Source organism: Silurus aristotelis (genome assembly GCF_946808225.1).
Source record: "Silurus aristotelis genome assembly, chromosome: 1".
Taxonomy (NCBI): Eukaryota; Metazoa; Chordata; class Actinopteri; order Siluriformes; family Siluridae; genus Silurus; species Silurus aristotelis.
Genome location: NC_139574.1, coordinates 32039048 through 32059326, shown reverse-complemented (window position 1 = coordinate 32059326; position 20279 = coordinate 32039048). Strand labels below are relative to the sequence as shown.

Genomic DNA, 20279 nt, shown 5'->3' with positions numbered 1-20279 from the left:
CTCACACCCGTGGTGCATCTCCTTCCAGGTTTTTTTTTTTTTTTTTTACTCCTCCCTTTTCTCCTTTCTTTTTCTCCTTCCATCATCCCATCCTTCCCCTCCTCCTTTGCAGAGCGCGGTGTGTGTGTGTGTATGCACCATGGCGCTGCGCGTTAAAGCGCGTGTATACGTGGCGCTGGCTCTGGCCTCTGTGTGCGCCTGGTGCTCCGTGTGTCTGTGTGCGGCCAGTCCGGGAAGCTCGCCCTCTCTTTCGGGCCTGCTGCCGCCTTACGACGAGCTCTACTACCGCGGAGTGCGGGCGTATTTCACGGAGGACTGGGAGAAAGCCGCAGAGTTCATTGAGCTGTCCATAGCTACCAGAGAAGCTCTGCTCAGGACCAGGCGCAAATGCCACGACGAGTGTTCATCTGCCGGGGACGAGATAGTGCCCAGACTAGGTAACCTTTAGTGAATATAGGCATTAAAAGTAGCATTGCATTGCCACCTCAAAGCTCCTGGGTTCCTGATGCAGAGGTTCACATGTTCTCCCTGTGTTTCCTTTGGGTGTAATTATGTGTGTACGTGATGTACGTGTCTAATCCTGGGATAAGCTCCAGATGCAACAAGACCTATGAAGCAGTACCTGAAGATGCAGGAATACTAATGTCCTGGGTGGTTTCTTAGAGATATGACGTAATGAATTAGCCCAGATATCAGGGTGATCCATGACGTATAGTTTTAGTGTTTCTTTGCTCTAACAAGTCATTTTTTGTTTGTTGGACATCAATAAATCATTGCGATTTGGTCCATAAGCAATTTGGCTCATGCATTTAAGACACACCTGGCAACTTCTCAAACCCTGAAGCTTTAATATGTCTCTATAAAAGGTAAAAGTAATGTTGAATTGTTTGAGTATTGGGGAATCTGCATTGGTTTTTTATGCATATCAGTTTCTATATCCAGCGATCATAAGTTCCCCAGCATCTCTGTTAACCACACTTAACTGTGGTGAGCAGAAAAGTATCACAATACAACAATCCTTGAGGCCACATGGGGTTCCTGTCAACCAAGAACAGGAATCTAGAAGCAGTGGGTATAGACCTAAACCAGATATTTGACCCAAAACTTCACCATGTTCTTTCTGAGTCCCGTATTCTTATATTTGATTTGAACATTTACTGAAGCGATTGGCTTGTGGCTGCATGGTGCATTTGTGCATTCAGCTGTTGCTACATGGTTGGTTAATGGTTTGTGTGTATGTGTTTGTAGAGAACGACAAAAACACCCTGTGGGACCTGTGGACGTTGGACTGGATCCAGCGGCGAGCAGAGTGTATAAAGTTCTGTTTGGGTCGAGCCGTCACTCCTGCCGGTCAGCTTCCAGTATCGCTGGATATCGAGTATGAATTTGGGACTCGCAACGCTTACAATTTCCTGCAGATTGCCTACTACAAGGTAGAGTAACGTCTCTGCAATTTAAAACCCAGCTCCCCACTGTGTAACTCATTAGCCACACGTGTGCACTAGACATCAGCATTATTTACACATTCTGTTAGCATTTTAAGAGGAAAAACCAAGTTGCATTTACGCTTTTTCTTTTCTTTTCTTCGCCCAGTTGAGGAAGCCGAGGAAGGCTGCTGCTGCCGCATACACGTTCTTCAAGGCCAACCCGAGTCACCTGGAGATGAGGAACAATATCGAGAAGTACCGGCGCATGGCTGGGGTTACAGAGGACGCCTTTGAGGACCGAGAGAGAGAGCTGGAGAAACACTGGGTAAGGCAAATGAGAGGACAATGAATTATATTTTCTCGTTACTGGCTGAAAAACTGAGCATCGTGTCCCTCATGCGTCATGTTGCTTCATGGGAAATGTAGGAGTTCTATGATGCTGCTCTCACAGCGGAAAGTTCCTCTGACTGGCCCAGAGCGGTGAATAGCTGGAAGGAGTGCGTGAACGAGACCCTGAAGCAGACAGATGAGTGCAGAGCTCAGTGCGTGGTGACATCACAGCGCCTCCCAGAGGAGATCGATGGCATGGAGGGAGTATACGAAAAAGCTGCAGGTGAGAAGAAACGCAATCAATAAAAGGAGTTAGTGTATGTAAATAGAAAAAAGAATTGTGTGTGTGTGCTACATAAAACACGCAATTTGTATTATTATAGAGATTTTTTTTTCCATTTTGACTATAGGAGTATTGTAGTGCAATAACAATAATGTAAAAAACGTGTAATATTACCTATGCGCAATATGTTTGATAGTGTAACTGCTTATTCGTGGTCTCTTTTTTTTCTTCTTTTGTATTTATACATTGTGTTGTTTATATACTTTATTATGCTTCTACATTTTCTTTTTGTTTTTACATATTTGCACATTTCTTTTTTTTCTTTGCTGCTGTAACACAGAAATTTCCCCACTGTGGTACGAATGAAGGTATATCTTATCTTAGTAACAAGACTGGGTTTTTATACCCCATAGCCCTGTCTCTGTCTCTGCTGGCATGCAAACAAGCATGTGTTTCCCTGGTGTCCATGCGGCCTGGTCGGGTCTCTCCTCAGGAGGATTTTCTTCCAATGCAGCTCGAGCATCTTCATATCGCCCAGTATAAAGGTCAGAGCTTACTCATAGCTTGTTATATCATATATGTCATCCTGCTTGCTCTATAAAGACTCTTTATGCAATTGTTCTGCTGAACGTACCACTCTGATGGACAGTAATTCCGACTGCAAGGTGTGTGTTCATGTGTTTGCACTCACACAGGTAACTTGTGGTAACAGGTAACAAAGCGCTTAATATGATTGTGTTAATTAACTGTAAACTGAGCGCCTCTTTATAGCTGTTTCATCGTGAGTAATATCAGGAGCAAGTTTGCTGTGAAGATGTTCCACAACATTCAGTGGAACCGTAAATTGATAAACGTGCGCCGTGCTGAAATCTTTTGCACGCTGTTATAATATACCATCGTATGAGTGTATCCAGTTATATTAGGTCCCATATTTATATACTCTTTGAATGCCTTTTGTCTTATGTTCACTATTGTCTGATGTTGTAACACTGGAAGTCCACCCACCTGGGAGCAATACAACAGCAAATTAAGTAACTATTACAGATGAAAATAGTCTTATCATTTAAAATAATAGTTAGAAATGCGTTCAAAACACTGACATTGGATCGTTTATTTGGCTGTGTGCATGCAAGCTTACTGGCTTTTTTTCTTTCTTGTAATGGTAGAAGGGGACCTGAAGGGGGCAGTGCAGACATTGCGCTCTTTGTTGCTGTTTTACCCCAAAGATCCGGAGTCACTCAGTAACTTGCAGATCTATACGGAGTCTCTGGAGGGCGACACTGAAGCACAGACCACAGGCCCTTCACTGGTACTGCATGATGTTGTTAACGTGAAAAGTCAAAGCTATAGTGTTAAATCACGGCTTTCTTTTTGGGATGTGGTCAGAAATAAGTATTTAAACTGTCAAACAAAACACAGCAAATATTTATTGTCAGTGGTTTTGTTTTCGCTATGGCTTAAAACTTAACACTTAGCTGACCTGTTTTGGAAATGATGTTTTTCTGAAACTATGTAAATTTGTATAGTTGCTTTTAAAGGGGAAAAATAGATGATAAATAACACTTCATATCTGTAGAAATTTTCAGCAGATTATTGTGATCTGGAAGCAGCTTTTCCACAGCCTGATACTGGGTCATGAGCAGGTTGTTGGAGACCTCTTAACAAGATAGTACTAAGAACTATGAATTACGGACCATGTTAAATACGGAACACTGTTTTAATTAGGATTAGGAAACACATTGTTCTCCAAATGTCCTTACGGAAAACTAGGAGAACCGTTATAACACGACGACCTTCTCTTTCCAGGAAATTTCTAACTATGTTAGCCGAGCTCTAGAGGAAAAGAAATTGCTTTACTTTGGAGTGAAAAATCTTGATTTCAAATTCTTCGACCCGGTAAAAATTCACCTCTTAGTTTTCTGTTTGTTTTTTTTTTTTTTTTACTCAAAGTATCTAAACAAGGTTTTTCATCCGGTCTTTCGCAGGACCTGTGGACACCAGAGGACATTGTTCCAGAGTCACTGAGGGAGAGCTGGAGGTAAGAATGATAAATACATTATATGCACAAAAGAATTTGGATACCTTACTTTTCCAAGCCTATGTGGTTTTCCCCCTAAACAGTTTCCAAACACGATTGTAAAGCATTTCTTTAGATGCAGTAGAATTAGATTTTCCTTTCACTTGAACCACGAGACCCAAACCTGTTTCAGCTCCATGGTTTGGACTGGAAGATCTTGAGTGGCCTGACATACAACCCTATTTAACACCTTTGGGATGAATTGGTATGTTGACTGCACCCCAGGCCTTATTACCAGACATTAGTATTTTTGTGGCTGAATGAGCACAAATCTACAATCCAAAATCTATTGGAACATCTTCCCTAAAGAGTGAGGGTTATTAGAACAGCAAATAAGGACTAAATGTGGAATGGGATGTAAGATTTGTATGTGCTTTTCAAATCCAATTCCACATTTAGTCCCCAGAAACTTTAGTTTATATAATGTATGTTCAGGAACGAATACCGTTTATAGCACCTGACATCTTTCATTTATTATATTCAGAGCAGAGAGAGAACAGCTGAATGCGAAGCTAAAAGAAGGAGAGAAGCTGTTGGAGGTGGACGACAGCGGATTCTATGCTGGTGAGTGTGCAGAATGTGAACGTGTTGAACGTCTTGCACTGTCTATCGAAATCCTATCCAACTCTCTTTGCTTTAGGAGGTCCAGTTCCTCTGGTTGGTGTGACCATTACGATGGATGACGAGACCCTGAATGGAACCAACCGTGTTGTGTTGGATGGCGTTTTGTCCCAGTCTGAATGTGACACTGTAATACAGTTAGCCAACGTAAGAGGATAAATCGTATTTGTTTCAGGTTTTTTTCTGTCACAATAAGTGGTTTGGGAATATCCAAATCTGGATGCTAAGAAATTCATTTCTTTTTACATTAAATAATTTGATTTTTAACTTAAATATTATTTTCTATTATAAAGGTATTTTTGTTCTTGTAACTCATAACAGTTGTACATACTTTTAAGTTGATTTGTGTCAAATACTAAACCAAAACGAATCACATCACTCTTGTTTTAGTCTCTTTTAACTGACTTCCTGTCTATTACAAAATACAATGAGGGCTTACAAGTTAGTACAGTTGTTTTTAAAACCATTCTTTTACATTCTGTTTGTATTTCACCCCCATGGTATTGTTGGTAAATGTGCTTTTGTAGTGACTTGTGAAGTCGATGCCTGTTTAGCATGTGTCTGTTATGTATCTCACTGTTAAATAAATGGTACAGGGCTCAGCAGGGTCTTACCTCACATCCTGTTGCACTTCTACAGATTGCTGCATCGGTCGGCGACGGTTACAAGGGACGGCGTTCTCCACACACGCCTCATGAAAAATTCGAGGGCCTGACCATCTTAAAAGCTTTTAAGGTGAACAGAAACTAAAAGACATATATCTATTAAAATAAAAACCCGGCTCTTCTAAGAGCACTGAGAGCGAATTCTAATCTCCGTCTTTCAGTTGGCGCAGGATGGATTGTTGAACCAATCAGACGCCAAGTTGTTACATGAAGCAGGCGAGAGAGCAAGAATCCTAATTCACTCCTATTTCAGGAGTCACTCGGCTCTTTATTTCTCCTACACACACCTTGTTTGCCGCACTGCCATTCCAGGTAAACAAATGCTCCATCGCTTTAAAGTATAAGACTTTACTTGTGTATGTGGACACATTCTAAAGGGAATGGAATAAAGTCTGTGTGTACGTGTCTATGTGTAGGACATCAGGAGGGACGCTTGGATCTGTCTCACCCCGTCCACGTGGATAACTGTATACTGGAACCAGAGACCAGACAATGCTGGAGAGAAGCGCCTGCATTCACACACAGAGACCTGAGGTACATACACTAGTATTTGTTAATATAGCTATGTGTTTGCGCAAAAGAGTAGACGTGACGAACATGTGCATCATGTCTTTGCAGTGCAGTTCTCTACCTAAATGATGATTTTGAAGGAGGAGAGCTCTTTTTCACCGATAGAGATGCCAAAACAGTCACAGTAAGACATCTGTTGTATCTACATTTGATATCCAAGTAACACCAACAGCAAGTTCTGACTGAATCAAAATGTCAATAAAACAATGTAAAGGAGTAAAACCATCAAACTACACCGATCAGACATAACATTATGACATAATAACATTATGACCGGTGAAGTGAATAACACTGATTATCTCTTCATCATGATAAATGATAGTGGGTTGGATATATTAGGCATGAAGTAAACATTTTGTCCTCAAAGTCGATGTGTTTCTAAGCAGGACAAATGGCATAAAGATTTAAACGAGTTTGACGAGGGACAAATTGTGACGGCTAGACGACTGGGTCAGAGCATCTCCAAAATTGCAACTCCTGTGGGATGTTTCCAGTCTGCAGTGGTCAGAATCAAAAAGTGGTCCAAGGAAGGAACAGTGGTGAAACGGGGACAGGGTCAATGATGAACAATGCTCATTAATGAACGTGGGGAGCGAAGGCTGGTCCATGTGGTCCGATCCAACAGACGAGCTCCTGTAGCTCAAATTGCTGAAGAAGTTAATGCTGTTAATGCTCGACAGGTCAGGACTGTTTTGGCAGCAAAAGGGGGACCAACACAATATTAGGCAGGTGATCATAATGGTATGCCTGGTCAGTGTATCTTTTGATATATTTATAGTTTGATAAAGCATATATCTGATCTGTCACTTAACACAAAAATAGTTTACATTTCTCAAACTGAGGTAAATAAGATATAAACCAGTTTTATAATTGCTATAAAAATAAATAGATATACTCTAGGTTAACTGGGAATCTATTGCTGAGTAGCTAGGAAAGCACATACATCTTCAAACTCTTTCTCCACCATGTCTGTAGGCCAGAGTGAAGCCCAGCTGTGGGCGCCTTGTTGGTTTTACTTCAGGACCGGTGAACCCTCACGGTGTCACGGCGGTCACGGCAGGCCGCAGGTGCGCTCTAGCACTCTGGTTCACCACGGAAAAACTTCACAGGGACATGGTAAGAAAATCTATTTTTGAAATGCAGAAGATATGAAGGATGCATTTCTAGCCAATTAACAAAAGCGTTATAGTTTACTCGCTTGCTTGTGTCTTAAACGTGCTTTCCTGATCTAGTTCACATGATGAGGCTAAACTCTAAATCTTTGAATGGCATCATTATGGCATATTAGCCAATACCAAGACATTTGTCTTCAAATTAAATAATAAGGTTGTAGACCTTCACTCTATTAACCTCCCTAAAGGTACAATGTGGTACCCCTATGATTGAGAATTTCCTTATTAATTAGATTCTATGTATAAACAGTCACATTCTATACCTTCATTAAAACTGACTTTAATTTTACACTGCAGTAAATTACTCTTTAATTTATGTATTTCTTTTTCACGTTTTTTGTGCCGATGCATGCTAGTTACGCAGGTGTGTTGCTATTTATTGCCTTTGCACACTGCGGTGGGCAGAGGGGTGCAAAAGAGGGTGTGACATTCAAATCAACCAACACAGTGGGATTTTCAAACCTGTATTGGTCCAAAATTGTGCATAACCTTTCGCCTGAGATCCAGTCTAATGTTTAAATCCAAAGCAGCTAAGAGACTGTGCATCAGATACAGATCAACATAGAACAGCTCATTTAGATACTAGAATGCAGTAGTTGTTTGTTTTTTGGTTTTTTTTTGCTGGATTTAATACAATATTTGAATGATGCATACATCCCCTACTGATCTTTCCTGGGCTATGCTAATTAGTGCTTGTTGACTATTAAAATATGATGGTAAAAACCAGGCTTGCAGGTGCAACCATCATTCTCTTTCTATTTGTTTTCTTTGTAAACATAATGCACTCTTCTAATAATGTTGTTTTGGCCATTTCATGAGTGATTCCTTCTGCTTCGGTGCCAACATATCTGTAGTTGCTGGTTACATTGCATTAGAATGGTTATATAATTAGTGACACAGTGGTATGTAGAGACGTCCACCACAAACCATTTTATCACATTCAGTGCGTCCTTTATTCCATTAGGTGTATCAGGTTCATTTTTTATCATATCATACTATGGCTGCATTTAAGAAAGCACTTCATATTGTCCCATGTCTTATATATACCACATGGTGTTAGCTTGCTTCATTGGCATTGCCACTTCTTTATGGAATAACAAGAATAACAACATCTGCTTGAAAATCCCTTATATAGAGTCCAGGCATTTTTACCTCTCCCTCTCTTGTGCATGAACAACACAATAGGTCTGGTCCATAGCTCTCCTCATATAGCTGGTATAACTATTATAAGACAATATAATCGAGACTGTCAAGCTCTACTTATGTATTTACTACACTCTCTTTGTGACATCTACATTGAATTCTAATGCAGGCATGATGAATAAGTGTGAAGCGTTAGAGTTTGTGTCCATGTCATCGTTCGTGTGGTTTCAGGAACGAGAGGAGGCCGAAGCCATGTTTGGACTCGAAGGAAAGGAGGAAATGGAGGAAAAGGAGGAGTCCGATAGCAAACAGGCACCTGCTCGCAGTGGGCGGAGCCAGCCGTCTAAAGTCAGAAGCAAAGAGAGGGAGAGGGTATTGAGTGGGAAAGACGAACTTTGAACGGGGATTAAATCTCTGACACGTGACTGAATCCACCCAGATCGATGATCTTTTTACGAACATTTGATATTCACTCCAGAAGCATCTCCAAAGCTCTGTGTGAGTGAATTATTTTCCTGTATATACATGTGGCATCAACTCATCCAGCATTGTGACAGTGGTCTGACAATGCGTTATTTGATTTTTATTGAACATTTTTCATTGAATAAATACAACTTAATGGGATAAACTGGATCATACTTTTGTTATTAAATGAATGTGTGAGATATAGACAGAATTCGAGATAGACAAGCATGTGGAACAAAGGTGATGGTCTGCACATTAACACTGATGAAAAATGGAAGGCAAAACACATGAGCAAGAGGATGGGAGCGCGGGGGGGTTTGGATCGTAGAGCGAGATTACAGATTATCCTCCACATGTAGGTGCATTTGTTTATGAAGCCTACAAAGCTCCCATTTAGAATATGGAATAATAATCCAGGCATGAAATCATTGAACCAATCATCTTCCTATATATAATTAGTTTTAACCCTGTAAATAAATGCTGTAAGTTGGTGTGAAAGAGGCAGATGTAGAGGACAGGGGGGGTATGGAGACTGATGATCCACTGTGGGGGGCCCCTAAATGGAGAAGCCGAAATAAGAAGAGGAGGAAGAAGAATAATTGCAATACGGTCCATTAAGCTAAAAGATGAGCCTAGAGAAGGTAATGGATTAAATAGGTGTTGATCTTCCATCAGTCACTAGAACTATTACACAGTGTTCAAGCCAAATGCTGGAAATAAATATCTTTTTAATGTCAGCTCAATTTTTTTTGTTAGTTTGTTTTAAGAAATGACTTTTCAGAGACCAAAAAACAGGTCAAATAGATGAAGCATATGAAGCATCTGGAAAATATTTGAGTTCAATGCCTGATTATTTAGTGGCCACCTCAATTATATAAAATATTAAAACAGTAGAAAAAAACATTTTGATCTGGCTCTCATGAAAAAAAAAAAAAAAAAAATCACCAAAATGACAATGACTATGAATATGTTTGTGCTTGAAATATGTCTTATACAAATCCTTCTTAAGAACCTTGTCTTTTAGTAGTTAAGTGACAATGTGTTGATCCAGGACATGGTTCATGGTTCCACATGTTCCAATTCAGTTGTCTGTATTCAACTTCTCAGAAGGTAATAAGATGAAATAAGATTTTTTTTTAAATGCTCATTGTCTTATTAAAGAAACCAGACAGCATTATTTTTATTAAATAATTTAAACAGAACTTTGGTATAAAATATTATTGATATCTACTGCTTTGTCGAAGTGTAAAAACTCACACCTGTGTGCACTGAAGGTCTGAAGCCCCTTGTCTATCTCTCTTACTGTATCAGAAGACCAATAATCCAAACTTTCACATAATCTATCTATCTATGCCAAACACTCTCTTCATCCATCTCTCTTAATCTACCACACTCTTTCTCCATATTTTTTTATCAGTCAACCTGTATTACTCTCCCTGTCATTCTGCCTGTCTATCTGTCACCCTGTCTTTCTTTTCTTTCAGACTGATATCACTATGAGCGTGCTTCTTCCTCTGCATCCATCCATATCTAACACACCCACATTATTGCAGCACCTCCTGTGTCTCAACTTCTTAAACTTTGTTAAACAAATAACACATTTTTAAGTCTACACCGAGCACAAACTATGTATAAAGGTCTACCTTCGTATTTTCATTAAACATACTGAAGCATTTTTTTCTTACAGGTGCAAAACCAAGGTGTCATAAAATCTCTTTTGGGAACTGGTCAAGTCAAGCAGAGACAGGTAGAGAGTGAGGAAACGGTGTCTGGCAATGCTGCCATCTTGGAGATGCAAAAAGACACGCTTGAGTCATTTGCTTTGCTTATGAGTAAGTCACATGGTAAGCGGTGAATAATAAACTGCCATGCAATGATTGCAAATATGTTCCTCTGTTCACCGGCAGAACCTGCATCACTAATGTGTACGAGATGTTTGGGGTCTTTGAAAACATGTATAGATTACCAAATGAAAAAGAATCGGTACAAACAATGAATAATATAAATAGTATTTAAAAATTAATATTTAAAATAGTAAAAATGATTATTTCACACTTTTGAGAAATCTTCACGGGTATAAATATGTAGTTTGATATGAGTCGTATTACTTTAATTGACATCAAGAATTCTAATATAATTGACAATCTGTGAGCACAAATATCAAAAATCCCAACATACTATATGATTAAAAATGTGTTGAAGAGCAATTCCTTATAATTACAACCATTTTTACCCACATCATCTATTCTCATGAGCCATGGTTGAACCTGGCAACGTACTTTCTTGACTTAAATTTTTCCTGATAGGCAAATATCCCTCCTTCTTACTCACTGCATCCTCTACATTATCCTTTCAACTCTGAGCTTGTTTCATCCCCTACAAACATCATCTGTCCTGCACAGAAAAGGCAGAGGGGCAGGAGAAATCAGGACGAGTGTAAAGTGAAGGGAGCAGCTCAGCATGTGAGACAACATTCTATATATATATAAACAAATATCCTCATAAAAACAGAGGAGGAGGAAGAGGAGGGGGTAAGTGATTACAATTCTATTACAGTCTGTTGTTTGTGCATCAAAATCTTTTGCAACCTTCATGTTGATTACTGACACGGAATGGCAAATTAATCTACACTATATTAAACATATAGTTTCTGTTAATAAATAAGTAGTTCTATTATTATTATAAATATTATTATTATCATTATTATCATCATTAAGTCAATAAAAATCGATGAAGTAACAAAGCTATAATGCGAAATTAAATTGTAAATCAAATGCGTGCACATTGAAAGGAGCATGTTGTATTTCAGACTTCTAAAATAATGAAAGGTCATTCACAGTGTCCAGGATTCAAATGATGTCTAGGCCACATTCACAAACCCCTTCTCTCTCTCTCTCTCTCTCTCTCTCTCTCTCTCTCTCTCTCTCTCTCTCTCTCTCTCTCTCTCTCTTTTTTTCTCTCTCTCTTTCTTTCTCTCTCTCTCTCTCTTTCTCTCTCTCTCTCTCTCTCTTTCTCTTTCTCTCTCTCTCTCTCTCTCTCTCTCTCTCTCTCTCTCTCTTTCTCTCTCTCTCTCTCTCTCTCTCTCTCTCTCTCTCTCTCTCTTTCTCTCTCTCTCTCTCTCTCTCTCTCTCTCTCTCTTTCTTTCTCTCTCTCTCTCTCTCTCTCTCTCTCTCTCTCTCTTTCTCTCTCTCTCTCTCTCTCTTTCTCTCTCTCTCTCTCTCTCTTTCTCTTTCTCTCTCTCTCTCTCTCTCTCTCTCTCTCTCTCTCTCTCTCTCTTTCTCTCTCTCTCTCTTTCTCTCTCTCTCTCTCTCTCTCTCTCTCTCTCTCTTTCTCTCTCTCTCTCTCTCTCTCTCTCTCTCTCTCTCTCTCTCTCTCTCTCTCTCTCTTTCTTTCTTTCTTTCTTTCTTTCTTTCTTTCTTTCCCGGCCTTGCAGTTTTGATCCAGATGCAAAGAGCAGTCTGTACTTATTGGAGAGCACATTTGAGCCGAAAGGCCTTAAAATCTCACCAGTCTGGATTTGAACTCTCTCTAAACCCATCCTGCATCCATCTTTTCACTTATCTCCTTCTCGTTGTCTCTTTCTTTCATTCTCTATTACTCTTTCTGTTTCTGTCTTTGTCCAGTACTCCGAATCATCTCTACATAATCTTCTGTCTCTCAAAGTTAGTAAGGTCCTTAAACAATACAACAGCCTGAAAAAAAAAAAAAAAAAGTGATAAAAACAAAAAAGTGCACAAATAAATCACACAAACGCACTACAAAAACGTATTTCGCCCAGGTTCAGGTGTAAAACGACACCATTTAACTAATGTTCATGACGATTCAGTTCCCTCCCTCTAACTCTGCCTGCGCTTTCTCCCATTCCCCCTCCTCAAACAAATTTTAGGCAAACTCATTTGGTCATAAGAGCTTGCTAGAGACACTAACACATCTTAAAAAACACCAATAGCAGAAAAAGTGACCTCGCTTAATAAGGTAAGATTTAACAATAATAACAAAATTGAGTGTTACCTCTGTTTTTTTTTTTTATCCTATATTGGGGTATGTTGTTATATTCTAAGATGCTGCAGAGATGTTAGAAGTATTTTTTTTCCAGGAGTTCAGCATGTGAAAAGGTTCAAAAACCAATTGAAACTCCTTCATTTCAATCATTGTGTAGCCTTAAATGATTACTGAATAACTTTGTGTTGCATGTATAAGTGGTAAACTGAAATCTACATTGAGATTGAGACTTTGAAATTGTATTCATCTATCACTGCTGAATGTCACCTTGTGTCCCTTTATGAGCTTGAGAATTACATATTGCAAAGATATGTAAAAGAAAACATTGGAGCCCAATACAGGTGTTTTTTTTGTTTTTTTTTTAAGTTATTAATGTTTTCAGTGCGTGTGGTGGAATCAGTGTATGTTTGCGTACATCCTTTTTCATGACCATTTGCAAACCAGTTGAGACGAGTTTGAATTGCAAATGGACCCCTAAAACAGGGAGGGAGTGTTTTGGTTTCAATAAAATGACCTTCCTATAGACATAAGGACTGTGATGCTCTATAAAGAGAAATGAACTTAAGATTTTAACTTGTGCTTTTCATTATTTCCTCGCAGAAGTAACTCCGCTCAGCTGATTTCACTTCCCGTCCATCTCTGCTGGTGGCTGTGCTTTACAACTGTTGCCATGGGGGAAATTGCTGAACTTCGGAAGGAGGTGGAGAATCTCAAGGACCAGATTGCTGTTAGTATCTCCGGTCTGAACTATTTAACACCTACATAAAGTGACATTTTAAATAGAATGTTGTATTTTAATATGATATATCATCAGTTCATGAGTCCAAAAGTTCACACTCATACAGTCAACTTGTTGGTTTGTACTTTAACCCTTTGTTTTTTTACTAAAGCCTGGAAGGTTCTGAGTTCAAATCCTACTACTACCAAGAAACCATCATTGTTTGTTTGAACTTGACCAGTAATTGAATATTGAAGTGGTTTTTGCTTGTGATGAAGAAAATTAATTTGGCCTTTTGGTGTTTAATGAAGCTGCCTTTATTTGTCCTTAGTTTGTCCACGGTAAAAAAAATTCTGCCCCTTTCTGTACCCACAGGCGGCACGTAAGTCAGTGCAGGACGCCACACTGCAGGATAATGTCTCAGGCGCAACGGCGCTGGGGAAGGTTCAGCTCAAATCCAGAAAGACTCTGAGAGGACATCTGTCCAAGATCTATGCCATGCAATGGGCCACAGATTCAAAGTACGCACACACACACACACACACACACACACACACACACACACACACACACACACACATAAATATACATATATATGCACACAGCGCATAAATACAGCCACCAGGTTACCACACATGCAAATGACCATCAGTGTAGAGCTAGCCAGCAGCACGCCAACTCCCTCGAAACACAAGCACATACCAGGATGCCTGAATGTACCTGGTGTGTGTTTATGTTTTTGGGATTGAGTAACTGGATTAAATGTTTCACACATTATTGTGTTTGATGGGAATAGTCATTAGACAATAAACTAGTAATAAATGAGTTATAACTTAACACGTATCTTGTGAAATACACTTTCTGTGGCTTTCGCTCACATTTTCCTCAATTGTGGTCACTCTGCCGGTTTATCTGTCAGGCTCTGTGTGAGCGCTTCTCAGGACGGCAAACTGATCGTGTGGGACACCTACAGCACCAACAAGGTACACAGCATTTCAGTCATATGTTTACTTATAAATACAACTGTCATTCAGTCTAGTGAATAAAGTGAATAAAAAGTAGTTACGGCGAGATAATTGTCCATAATTTATTCATATACAAAACCGTGGCTAAATCACAGAATACTTGAATGTAATATTTGTGTAGGACAAAATTCTTCCAAATGGTAATGATTGATGTGCTAAATTGAATTTTACAAATGATTGTTTTCCTTGGATTTTGCTTTAAATATTTTTTTTATTCTATTTTTTAATAAAAAATGGATTATAAAAAATGTATTTGTAAAAGTGAAAAATTCATAATTTGCATAGTATTATGGATAATAGATAATACACAACCATTAAACTTGTGCACTTCTAGAAACATGTAATATATTTGAAAATCTAAAAAGAAATGCTCTAAAACTGAACCATTCATACACTCTATAATAAAAAAAGCCTTACTTTAACAAGAAACTAAATTTGTTTTTTTTTATTAAATGTAAATATACTGCCAAACACACTGTTGCCAGTTGAATGGATAAAAAATATGTAATTCAATCGATTTGAATTTTGCCCCCTGCCCATGATCCAGGTGAACGCCATCCCATTGAAGTCTTCATGGGTGATGACATGTGCGTATGCCCCGTCAGGAAACTTGGTGGCATGTGGTGGCTTGGATAACATGTGCTCTATCTACAACCTGATGCCGAAAGATGGCCATATTAAGGTCATGCGTGAGCTGGCTGGACATAATGGTACAAACACCTGAATATATACAGATCAAAGATACTAGATACCAGATCTACATGTGTATCTAATGGAAATCCGGGGAAATATATATATTTCTGTATTTTACTTAACATATCTACAAGTTGGGAATTGTGGCATGTATTTCAAATAAACAATAATATGAGTGTATGTTATCTGCCTGTTCCTAAATAATTTTTCTGTCTTTTTTCTTTTATGACGTAGGCTATTTGTCTTGCTGTCGCTTCCTGAGTGACCAAGAGATCATCACCGGCTCTGGAGACAATACCTGGTGAGCCACTCATGCTTCAGCAATACAAAACTAATAGGAATTAAAAAAGATAATATAATGACTTCCTTACGTTAGCATAGCATATCTTTTTGCAATTCATAATATAAAGTTCAATAGTGAGAAGAAAAAAAAAAAAAGAAATCATCCTTTTCATTTTTCCTAGCTGTCTCTGGGACATCGAGACTGGATCACAGAAGACCACTTTTGCTGGCCACATTGGTGACTGCATGTCAATGAGTGTGTCCCCAGATTACAATTTCTTTATTTCAGGATCTTGTGACTACACCGCCAAACTGTGGGACATACGAGAAGGGCGGTGCAAACAGACATTCTATGGTCATGAAAGTGACATAAACGCTATTTCGGTAAATCTCTTTCCCGCAAATACAAAATTCAAATGATCTTTCATCCCAAGCATGTTTAACACCTTAGGCTTTTCTTCCTCTCTCTGCAGTTCTTCCCCAATGGAAATGCAGTGATCACTGGCTCAGACGACGCGTCCTGCAGGTTGTACGATCTGCGTGGAGATCAGGAGTTGACCTCCTACAAGGACTCGAGCCTCAATAGTGGTGTCACCTCTCTCGCACCCTCACTTTCTGGCCGCCTCCTTCTGGCTGGCTACGACGACTTCAATTGCAACATCTGGGACATGCTGAAGGCTGAGAGAGTGGGTGAGTGAGACGAAATGAAAGGGGAGGAGGAAGAGGTTATAACATGACAGAGAGGTTAATATGTTCTACATGGCTTTGTGGCAAGACCATGTAGGAAATGATCAAGCCATGAGTATATGTAATACAAGTCAAGTCTGTATACTGAGGAAAAAGAACAATAGTTATTTTTCACAGGTCAGGACACAATCCATTAAATCAAACAAAACACAAGAGAAAGGATTTGCATGTTCTCCCTACATCTGTGCAGGTTTCATCAGGGTTCTCTGGTTTTCTCTGGTTTTTTACAAAACATGCTAGTAGGCGGATTGGCGATGCTTAATTTAACCCTAAGGTGTTAAGCGGTGTGTGCATTGAACCATTGAACAAACTGCTTTCTTATCTGATTTATATTTTTGCCTCATGTCTAGAGATTGGTCACAAGTCCATTGGAACCCTGACCAGGAATAAAGCACTTACTAAATTATTAAAGAAAAAGAGTTAGGAACTACGAAGGAATGTAAAAGAAAATCGAAAACAGAGCTAGATGATGGATGAAAAAAAATCAGGATCCTGGATCTTGGATATCATTGGCTATAACAGGATTAAGCTCAGTGCCATGTCAAAATATTATTACGGTTAATGCCATTATCACTGTGTGTAAATGGTGGATTTCTTTTTTCACAGGAACACTGTCAGGCCACGATAACCGAGTGAGCTGCCTCGGCATGTCAGCTGATGGCATGGCATGCTGCACGGGATCCTGGGATAGCTTCCTGAAGATCTGGAACTGAAGCAACTTTGGAATGAATCACAGCTTGTGAAGAAAAGAGGGAACATGTGATTCAGGAAAACACCTGAGTGGGTTTAAACTTGGGAATGTAGGCAGACTGTAAAAGGGAGAGAGGTGTTTGCGCTTGAGAATATTATCTCATATATAGGCACATTTTTTTTTCTTAAAGAAATTATTCAATAAACTACACAAATGTTTTATATATATATATATATATATATATATATATATATATATATATATATATATATATATATATATATATATATATATATATATCAAGTTTTATATATATATATATATATATATATATATATATATATATATATATATATATATATATATATATATATATATATATATATATATAAATAACGGATTGTTCCTCCGGGGACAAATCTTACGCGGACCACAGTGCTCTAAATAGCTGCGGGTCACTTTTCAGGTCATTTTGAAAGAAAAGCAGCTAGAGGAACATAAGTAGTGTTGGTTATTTGTAGATGCTGTACTTGTGCATGGAGCTTTATAAATAACCTGCAACATACCCACCTGAATGAGTGATACAGTTAACTGTGTAAATAATGCAAACTGTTGTAGGAGCTGCCGAAATTCATTTGGTATGATTTTTTTTTTTTTATGATTATTTATTTTTTTCAAGTTAAGCTGTATTTGTTTTGCTTTATAGATTCATACTGATCTATACGTTTGGGAAAAAAAACTTTTCCATATAAGACTTTAGACATCTGTATTTACATTATTTGACATATATAATGTTGGCTGTATTTGATTCATTTGCCATTAGTCGTTTTCACAAAATATCGTTATTGTCATATTATTGCATATATATTGACGATTATATACATAATCCTTTGTAGCATTATTTCACTGTCCTTGGTTTTTCCACTATATGACTAATAAAAAGTAAGCTGATCATAGTCAATTGATGTCTAATTCCTTCTATGGATTTTCTACAGATTTCTATCAATAAAAACGCATTATCGACTTGAGAAAAAAAAACAAAAACAATCGCACAGAAAAGTTAAAAATAAAAAGCACAAAATAGCAAAATGCTTTGATAATTCAATATTGATTGGAAAATTTGATATAACAAAAACAAATAATATCTATCTCTCTTCATATACACACACAGATATATATATATATATATATATATATATATATATATATATATATATATATATATATATATATATATATATATATATATATACTGTATATACTGTAAGTCTGTGAACACCTGAGCATAAGATTCGTATGAGGTTTTGGAACATCCCATTCGACATTTGCTGTAATAAAAACCTCCACTATTTTGGGAAGATGGTCTAGATTTCGGAGTGTCACTGTGAAGAGATTTGTGATCATTCACACAGCGTGAGTAAAGGCAGGCACTGATGTAGGGTAAAGGGTGGAGTCTGGGGTGCAGTCAGCATTCCAATTCATCCCAATGGTGTTCAGTAGGATTGAGGTCAGAGCTATAGAGCAGGCCACTCAAGATCTTCCACTATAACCCATGTAAACCATATGTTCATGAAGCTGTCTTTCTGCACAGGGGAATTTTCGCTGACAGGTTTGGGTCACCAATTTCAAGTGAAAAGAAAATGTAATGCTACAACATTAAAATACATTCTATACAATTGCGTGCCTCCAACTTAATTTGAGGAAGAACCAATATCTTTGTCTATATAGCATCTCTATCTATCAATGTATCTATCTGTAGATATCTAATATTTATATAAATGTATATAAATAAAGGTTAAGTATATCTCAGAAAATGTTAAATACATCAATACACTTTATATGTGGCTGCAAGTTTCCAGCTTTAAACTAATACCTTGATGATTTCTATATGATTTTCCAAACTCATTATTGTATTGAGAATTTAATTCCTTCCAGCTTTTGGTTTTAAATGTAAGATGTTTGTACACTTTAATAGTTTACTTTAAAGTCATTTCAAGTTGGAACAGTGTGTCTGTATTTCCTCAAACATACTTTCATACTCTTCACTAGAAGGAAATCAAAGTAATTTTACAAATTATTTGCTTGTGTTATGAAAAAGACTATTTTAGTTTGGCACCAGTTGCACACACTGATGCAATTGAGAAAATGGTGATGCAGCTTAACAGTAATTCTTATATCTTTAATTTTACAATATCTCCAAACATGAGTTCACCCCTCACATTTCAGCAACCATTTTAGTATACCTTCTCAAGGGACAATACTGTAGAAACAAAACTTGGATATATTTTAGAGTAGTCCATGTGAAGCTTGTATAGCAGTACAGATTTACTGTCCTTCAAAAAATAACTCAACATACAGCCATTATTGTTTAAATAGCTGCCAACAAAAGTGTGTGCACCCTGAGTAATAACAGCTGTATTGTATGTGTAATGTTATGCAAAGCCACATGTCCTATTCATCATGTTCATGTTTTTGTCTGCTTGACGGGACCATACAAACGTGTGTATCTTGCATTAGAGCAGTTAAAATTTGGTGCTTGGAGTTCAATTCTCTCATACTGACTATTGGATTTTCAACATGGAACCTCATGGCAAAAACTCTCTTAGGATTTGAGAATTAGAATTGTTGCTCTCCACAAAGGTGGCCTATGGTATAAGATCGGTAACATCCTTAAACTGAGTTACAGTACAGTGGCCAGGGTCATACAGAGGTTTTCCAAGACTGATTTCCATTCGGAACGGACCTCACAAGGGTCGATCAAAGAAGCGGAGTCCTTGTGCTGTGCGTCAGGTGCACAAGCTGCTTCAAAACACAGATGCATAAGTGCTGCAGCATTGCTTTAGATGTTGCAAAAGCGAACCCTAACCCTAACCCTAGAAAATTGTGTCTTGCCTATAGTCAAGCATGGTGGTGGTAGCATCATGGTCTGGGGCTGCACGAGTGCTGTTACGGTTTGTCCTGGGGAGCTACGGTTTGTTGTGGAAAATGTGTATTTCCCTTCCTTCAGAAACTGGGTCGAACAAGATTTCCAACATAAAAAAAACACAACCCCAAACACACAACTGCCTTATTGAGAAAGCTGAAAGAGTGGCCAAGTATGTCTCCACACCTGAACCCTATTGTGCACCTGTGGGGCATCATCAAGCTGAAGGTGGAAAACTGATTATGGAAGAGGATCTGAGCAACAATCTGTGCAGCTCTGGGTAAATTCCATGCCCAGGAGAATTAAGGCAGTGCTAGCTTCACAAAATATTAACAGTTTGGACATGTGCACTTTTGGTGTACTCACTTTTGTTGCCAGTTATTTTGACAATAATGGCTGTATATTATTTTTAGAGGACACATTTCCTACTCTAAAATATATCCAA

The 20279-nt window shown here is 38.3% G+C and overlaps 2 protein-coding genes across 2 annotated transcripts; both read left to right on the top strand.

The window, feature by feature from the left end:
* Positions 1-103: 103 nt before the first annotated feature.
* On the top strand, positions 104-8916 carry p3h3 (prolyl 3-hydroxylase 3). Its single transcript, XM_083564917.1, has 16 exons — positions 104-437; positions 1249-1433; positions 1594-1752; positions 1854-2040; positions 2454-2585; positions 3207-3349; positions 3847-3936; positions 4026-4078; positions 4602-4681; positions 4758-4885; positions 5378-5473; positions 5565-5715; positions 5820-5937; positions 6022-6097; positions 6949-7089; positions 8520-8916. Exons 1-16 carry the CDS (start codon positions 140-142, stop codon positions 8685-8687), a joined length of 2205 nt encoding a protein of 734 aa, XP_083421043.1. The 5' UTR covers positions 104-139; the 3' UTR covers positions 8688-8916.
* A 3728-nt stretch (positions 8917-12644) lies between these two features.
* gnb3a (guanine nucleotide binding protein (G protein), beta polypeptide 3a) lies at positions 12645-17121 on the top strand. The gene is made up of 9 exons (XM_083558466.1): positions 12645-12728; positions 13356-13482; positions 13849-13994; positions 14393-14456; positions 15046-15208; positions 15426-15492; positions 15656-15857; positions 15947-16163; positions 16827-17121. Exons 2-9 carry the CDS (start codon positions 13426-13428, stop codon positions 16931-16933), a joined length of 1023 nt encoding a protein of 340 aa, XP_083414592.1. The 5' UTR covers positions 12645-12728; positions 13356-13425; the 3' UTR covers positions 16934-17121.
* The last annotated feature ends 3158 nt before the right edge of the window (positions 17122-20279 follow it).

Excerpts from the sequence above, each read along its gene's own strand:
- gnb3a (XM_083558466.1), top strand. The coding sequence starts at position 13,426 with ATGGGGGAAATTGCTGAACTTCGGAAGGAGGTGGAGAATCTCAAGGAC. Across the intron at positions 13,483-13,848 it reads ATCTCAAGGACCAGATTGCT|GCGGCACGTAAGTCAGTGCA; the intron begins GTTAGTATCTCC and ends CTGTACCCACAG. Across the intron at positions 15,493-15,655 it reads GGCTCTGGAGACAATACCTG|CTGTCTCTGGGACATCGAGA; the intron begins GTGAGCCACTCA and ends CATTTTTCCTAG.
- p3h3 (XM_083564917.1), top strand. The coding sequence starts at position 140 with ATGGCGCTGCGCGTTAAAGCGCGTGTATACGTGGCGCTGGCTCTGGCC. Across the intron at positions 4,682-4,757 it reads CGACAGCGGATTCTATGCTG|GAGGTCCAGTTCCTCTGGTT; the intron begins GTGAGTGTGCAG and ends TCTTTGCTTTAG. Across the intron at positions 5,716-5,819 it reads TTGCCGCACTGCCATTCCAG|GACATCAGGAGGGACGCTTG; the intron begins GTAAACAAATGC and ends GTCTATGTGTAG.